The sequence below is a fragment of the Grammomys surdaster genome, unplaced genomic scaffold (genome assembly GCF_004785775.1).
Source record: "Grammomys surdaster isolate TR1022 unplaced genomic scaffold, NIH_TR_1.0 126391, whole genome shotgun sequence".
Lineage (NCBI taxonomy): Eukaryota > Metazoa > Chordata > Mammalia > Rodentia > Muridae > Grammomys > Grammomys surdaster.
In genome coordinates, this window is record NW_021621185.1 from 7611808 (window position 1) to 7619010 (window position 7203).

Here is a 7203-nt window from a genome sequence, read left to right on the forward strand (position 1 = left end):
CTAGCCTTAGTCTGTGGTGATCTGATAGGATGCATGGGATTATTTCAGTCTTCTTGTATCTGTTGAGGCTTGTTTTGTGACCAATTATATGGTCAGTTTTGGAGAAGGTACCATGAGGTGCTGAGAAGTTATATTCTTTTATTTTAGGATGAAATATTCTGTATATATCTGTTAAATCTATTTGGGTCATAACATCTATTAATTTCAGTGTCTCTGTTTAGTTTCTGTTTCCATAATCTCTCCATTGGCAAGAGTGGGTTGTTGAAGTCTCCCATTATTATTGTATGAGTTTCAATGTGTATTTTGAGCTTTAGTAATGTCTCTTTTATGAATGTAGGTACCCTTGCATTTGAGGCATAGATGTTCAGAATTGAGACTTTGTATTAGTCAGGGTTCTCCAGAGTCACAGAACTTATGGAATGTCTCTATATATTAAGAGAATTAATTTATTGTGATGATTTATAGTCTGTAGTCCAACGGTGATGTTTTGTATATGCTCTGCCCAGGGAGTGTCACTATTACAAGGTGTGGTCCTATTGGAGATGTGCTGGCAAGCACAGTGAATCTTCATTCTTCCATTGTTCTTATGTAGGCCTCTAGCAGAAGGTGTGACCCAGATTAAAGGTGTGTACCAACACACCTGGTTTTGGGACTTGCTTTGTTTCAAGATGACCTTGAATTCAGAGATCTCCTTGCTTCAGTCTCCTGGGATTAAAGGTATATACTACCTTGCCTGGGCCTAAGCTTTTCATGGCCACTGTTTCTCAAGATCTCCATGCCAAGATCCAGGTCAGAAACTTGTCAACTTGTCTTCCAGCCTCAATTCCTGGATCACAGGTGAGCCCTCTAATTCTGGACTGTTGTTCATTCCAGATATAGACAAGTTGACAACCAGGCATATCCATTACATTGGCATTAGCTCTTCCTTAAAAATCTGGTAGAATTTTGTACTAAAAGCATCTGGCAAAGGACGTTTTTCTGGTTGGGAGACTTTTATGACTGCTTCTATTTCCTTCAGGTTTACTGACTATTCAGATAGTTTAACTGATCTTGATTGAGCTTTGATAATTTGTATCTGTCTAGAAAATCATCCATTACATTTAAATTTTCTAATTTTGTGGAGTAAAGACTTTTGAAATAAGACCTAATGATTCTTTGAATTTCCACAATGTCAGTTGTTATGTCTCCCTTTTCATGTCTCTCTTATTTTTCTCAAAGAACAAGCTCTTGATTTTATTGATCTTTGTTTTGTTCTCTTTGTTTCTAGTTGATTGATTTCAGCCGTGAGTTTGATTTTTTTTCCTGCCATCTACACATCCTGGGTGCATTTGCTTCTTTTATTTCTAGAGCCTTCAGATGTGCTTTTATGAGAACTCTCCAGTTTCTTTATAAGGGCTTTGAACTTTCCTCTTAGCACTGCTTTCATTGTGTGCCATAAGTTTGGTTATGTTGTGTTCTCATTTTCATGGAATTCTAGAAAGTCTTTAATTTTTATTTCCCCTGACTCAGTGATCATTGAGTGGTGAGTTGTTCACTTACCATGAATATGTAGGCTTTCTATTGTTTCTGTTGTTGTTGAAGTCCAGCTTTAACCCATGGTGATCTGATAAGATGCATGGGGTTATTTGAATTTTCTTGTACCTTTTAAGGTTTGTTTTGTGACCGACTATATGGTCCATTTTGGAGAAGGTTTTGTGAAGTGCTGAGAAAATGGTATTTTCTTTTGTGTTTGGGTGATACCTATATATCTCTATAGATAGATATTTGTCCATAGATCGATGGATAGATAGATAGATAGATAGATAGATCTATAGATACATATTGGGTTCATTCTAATCATAACCTCTGTTTCATTATTACTCTGTTTAGTTTCTGTCTAAATGAACTGTCTATTGGTGAGAATGGGATATGAGGTCTCCTACTTTTAATGTGTGGGATTCCATGTGTGATTTAAACTTTAGTAATGTTTCTTTTACAAATGTGTTGCCCTTGTGTCCTGGCCAGCAGGGCATTAAAGAGGAGTCCAGAGAGATCACTTGAAAGAGAAGATGGGGGAAACAGGCGAACACAAGGAACACGGCTTGTCTATAGGCTGATCAAACCGTAATTTTTACTTTTTTACACATAGGTTATATACACAAAAAAGCAGGATGTGGGGAAGGGGATGACACAGGACCGTAGGTGTTCGGGGGAGTACAGATATCTTCCAGAGCAGAGTGTCAGCTGGGTGAAGGTTCAGGGGACAGATCACTCTAGCCTATGATTCACTTCTCCTTATCTAAGTTGGTACTATCCACCAAGGCCTATGTATCTACAAGGTCTATGTATTCAGCCTGGCAATTTTCCACCAAAGCTGCTTCTTTACAATAGCTTCTAGGCATCTGTTTCAGTGTTTTTCCACAGAGATCCAAGACTTGGTGCTAGCAGGCATGTATGTCAGGCCTGTTGGTGATTTTAGGCCTACGGCTGATTTTAGGCCTTCAGTGTATAAGCAGGGCTGCCCCTGACACCCTTGCTTATGGTGCACATATGTTCTGAATTGAGATGTCCTCTTTTGAATTTTTCCCTTAATGAGTATCAAGTGTCCTTCCTTGTTTCTTTTGATTACTTTTGGTTGAAAGTATTTTATTAGATATTAGAATTGCTACTCGAGGTTGTTTCTTGGGTCCATTTGTTTGGGATACTTTTTTCTAGCCCTTTATACTGAGATGATGACTCTCTTTGTTGCTGAGATGTATTTTTTGTAAACAGCAGACAGATGGATTCTGTTTACATATCCATTGTTAGCCTGTGTCTTTTTACTGGGAAATTGAGTCCATTGATGTTGAAAAACATTAATGACCAATGATTGTTACTTCCTGTTATTTTGATGTTGGTGGTAGTTGTGTGTGTGTGTGTGTGTGTGTGTGTGCATGTGCCTACATACCAATGTGTATCTATGCACATACATGTATGTGTGCATTTCTATTCTCTTGGTTTTAATAGTGTGAAATTATTTCTTGTGTTTACTTGAGTATAGTTAGCGTCATTGGGTTCTAGTACACTCTGCAACGGTGGGTGAGTGGAGAGGTATTATTTGAATTTGGTTTTGTCATGGAATATCTTGACTTCTCCATCTATGGTAATTGAAAGTATTGTTGGGTATGGTAATCTGGGCTGACATCTATGGTCTCATAGGGTCTACAAGACCTCTGTCTATGCCCTCCTAGCTTTTAGAGTCTTAGATGAGATGTAATTTTGAGGTGTAATTCTGATAGGTCTGCCTTTATAGGTTTCTTGGCCTTTTTCCCTTGCTGCTTTTAAAATTCTTTATTTGTTCTGTAATTTTAGTGTTTTGATTATTATGTGGCAGGAGGATTTTTTCCATTCTAATCTGTTTGGTGTTCTGTAAGCTTCTTGTACCTTTATAGGCATCTCTTTCTCTACATTAGGGAAAATTTCTTCTGTGATTTTGTTGAAGATGTTTTCTGGGCCTTTGTGCTAAGAATCTTTCTTCTTCTCCCCTTCCCCGCCCCCTCCCCCTCCTCCTCCCCCTTCCCCTCCCCCTCCCCCCTTCTTCTTTTCCTTCTTCTCCTTCTTCTCCTTCTTCTTCTCCTTCTTCTCCTCCTCCTCCTCCTTCTTCTTCTTCTCCTTCTTCTTCCTCCTCCTCCTCCTCCTCCTCCTATTATTCCTATTATTCTTCTACTGTTCCTATTATTCTTATGTTTGGTCTTTTCATGGAATCCAAATTTTCCTGGATGTTTTGTGTCATAAACATTTTAGTTTTTGCATTTTCTTCGACTTATTGATTTCATCTATCATATCTCTACACTTATTCTGTTGGTGATGCTGATTTCTGTAGTTCTTGTTATCTTTCCTAGATTTTCCGTCTCCATCACTGCCTCAGTTTGTGAGTTTCTTTATTTCTTTCATTTCCCTTCTAAGTTCTTGCATAGTTTTGTTCATATTCTTCACCTGTTTGGATGTATTTTCCTGTATTTCCTTAAGGAATGTATTCATGTCCTCGTTAAATGCCTCTATCATCTTTATAAGATTGAGGATCCTCTTCTTCTGCTTTAGTTTTATTAGAGTATCCAGGGTTTGTTGCAGCAGGATAGCTGAGTTCTAGTAGTCCCATATTACCCTAAATCTTGTTGATTGTGTTCTTAGGCTGTCCATTGGGCACCTGGTTTTGCCTGGTACTGGCTATATGATCCTGAAGGCAGCAGGACTTCTCAGGGAGGTGGGAGGAGCCGTGGACCAAACAATGGACATCAGAGTACCCTAGTCTGTTATCTGTGCCTTAGTCAGGCCCCATTCTGTAGGTTGTATCCCAGTCAGACCAAGCTGGGGTAGGATGCAGATGCAACTAGGATGGGTGGTCGGGCAGGGTTTCAAACTGGTTAGTTTTGGGGCTTGCTTCCAAGGAGAGGCAGGATGTTCTTGGGGGTTCCACAAGGCTCCTCTGGACCAAGGAGCAAGTGCTGAGGGGCCTGTGCCCACCACTCACCTCTGCAGGCTGTCATAATTTTGTTTTGTTTTGTTTTTAAAGTAATGTCAATAGCTGACAGATTTGGAACCTGTGGAGATCAGGATGGTGTTGCTAGAGAGCAAACAGTTCCTGAAAGAGCTGACCAGGCTCTTCCAGAAGTGCCAGTTGTTGGCCAACATGTTCATCACCCTGAAGAAGTATGATGGTTGCACTAAACCGATTCCAAGGAAGAGTTCTGTGGAGGACCTCAGGCCCACAGAAAACAAGTGTCTGATAAGAGCCACAGATGGGAAAAGGAAGAGCATCACCGTGGTGAGTTCCAAAGAAGTGAATATATGTTCTGTAATACTGTTGAGTAGGAAGTTGCCAGCAGTTTTCCCCTTTTGCTTGAAAAGAAAAGAGTGCCAAGATGGTGGAGCAATGTCTCAGGAGCTTCTGAAGGAGTGAAGACTTTCCGTGCCATACCAATTGCCAGTACAGGCCTATTCAAATCTACTGAGAGCCAACAGGGATGAGCTGAAGAAGAGAGGCAAGAAGAACAAGGGTAAGAAGACCAAACCAGCACAGTGACAGGCGTGGTCACTACCAGCCAGTCACACAAGTACAGTTTTCCTTTGTTTTCTGCTTTTGGCACCCTCTGTATTTTAACTGTTCTCTCCCAAGGGTACTTTAAGAGAGAAGGGTTCGGACATTCATAGGCTACTTGTGGTAAGAAGCCAATTTTAGATTTCCAGTGTATGTAGCCAGATTAATTGCTAGATATTCTTAGATTCCAGCCATAAGATTGCTAGTTGTCTTTGAAGAGCTGTACATCACTAATCTCCATGCTAGCTCCTTCTTTTCCTACCCTATTTCCAACAATAACTACTAACACTAGATGGTACAGTTACTCAGTGATTTTTCCCTTGTCTTTGAGATTACTATGGCAGTTTTATTAAAAGTTGTGTTATCCTAAAAAAAAAGTAATGTCAACAATTACATTATTATGCAAGATTAATATGAGAGGAAATGTTTTTATAAGCAGCAAGTTAAGATAGGATGTGTACTCATATAGGTAATTAATCATAAAAGTAGAACATATTATATCATAGTGAAAGAAACTATTAGTGGTGTTGACTAATCTTGAGATTTGCAGAGATCTAAGGACAGGTCTAGTAAAGGCTTGAATGGCTTGTCATTGGCAAGGGAATAAGGAAGACCTGGAGAAGGTAGCTAGTTATACTCACTGATTGGGGTGGGCAATGCCCTCAATCCGCAGATTTCCGAGCCTTGGTGTCATCTAATACCAGCTGGATCCACACTTCCTTACTGCTCTTACTGGAATGCTGTCTGTGGTTCATTATTCCTTAAATGTAAATGTTCACGTTTACATGTAATATTTGAAAAACATCATTCTCTATGCAATCTGGGTTCTCTATGCTCCAGATTGCACTTACATCTGAAGAATTGCTGGTGTATCAGTTAGAATCCCATTTGTAAAGAACAATTATACACGATTATCATATGCCTAAGCTAAACACTGTCTTCTAAAGTATTTATTTCAATTTATTTTACTTACCAGATCTTCATACTAGGTAAATTATTAGGTTTCTTTCCATAAAATTTATTCTGCTATTCTCTCTTTTCTTCAACCATCAATTGTATTTCAGTACTTACTAAACTATGGATAACCCCTGTCTCCTGGCATTTCAAGTTCTTGATTGAAAGGTGGTAGAACTCTCTACCACTTCACACGCCACGTGTTTTACAGGGTAGCATCTACACATGATATGTTACATTAAACTCTACAGAGACATCAAACAACCAAATCTCTCCCATGGTGTCAGTACATTTCCCTTTTGCTTTTTAAAACTTTTGATTGAGGGAGTAAAATTATCAAGGTTTTTTTTTCTCTTAAAAATATTCTCCTTAAATTTTGTTCAAGAAGAAATGTACTTCTATTTTACGTATTTTCTATCTTTCAAGAAGTAGCCCATTTCTTCCATGTTTACAATGCAGTTTTCAAGTATTTAAGACACACCAACAAAACATTTAACGTTAAATGTCTGGTGTGGCAATATGGTTAATACTTGCTTAATAAAGCTTTCAGTTGTTTACTCTCTGAAAGCACAAAGAAAATAAAATTACAACTACTTCTTTTTTAAGATTTAATATCAGAGGCAAGGCTGAAGTATTTCACTTATTGCCAATCAAGTAAACCCAGAAATTAAACACTGAGCTCTATAACTTATTTGTGTTGTTTTGGTTTGGTTTAGCTTAGAAGAGACTCTGTGTTTAATGAAAAAATTCTTTTTCCTATTTGAAATCTTAAACCTTTAGACAATTATGATTTAATATGAATCTGATAATTTTTATTGGGCTTAGTTGTTTTCTGTTAACTTCCACTCTTAGAATACACCTAATATAGCCTTATGTTAACTTTTCTACAGATAGTGTATATCTTACAGCTTGCACTCACTCAGCTATTGTTAAAGTTTTTGGTACACTAAACAGAAATATGATATATTATAGATTTTATAGGGTACCATGCAATTTGTCTTATACTTTCTGCTGATTTCCTGTGACTGCATTTATTTATATTATAGGTGTATATGTTCTATATATATATATATAAATACATATGCAGGCTATAATAGTGAATGCTTCTAGTCCCACCTCTTGAGATGTAGGGAAGAAAGAATCAAGGCCTCCAGGTCATACTCTGCTACATAGTAAACTCAAGGCCAGCCTGA

General features: G+C 38.2%; 1 protein-coding gene across 1 annotated transcript; it reads left to right on the plus strand.

Annotated features, from left to right (window-relative positions):
* The first annotated feature begins 4573 nt into the window (after positions 1–4573).
* Positions 4574–5041, plus strand: LOC114614444 (signal recognition particle 14 kDa protein-like). Its single transcript, XM_028760067.1, has 2 exons — positions 4574–4808; positions 4947–5041. Exons 1-2 carry the CDS (start codon positions 4574–4576, stop codon positions 5039–5041), a joined length of 330 nt encoding a protein of 109 aa, XP_028615900.1.
* The last annotated feature ends 2162 nt before the right edge of the window (positions 5042–7203 follow it).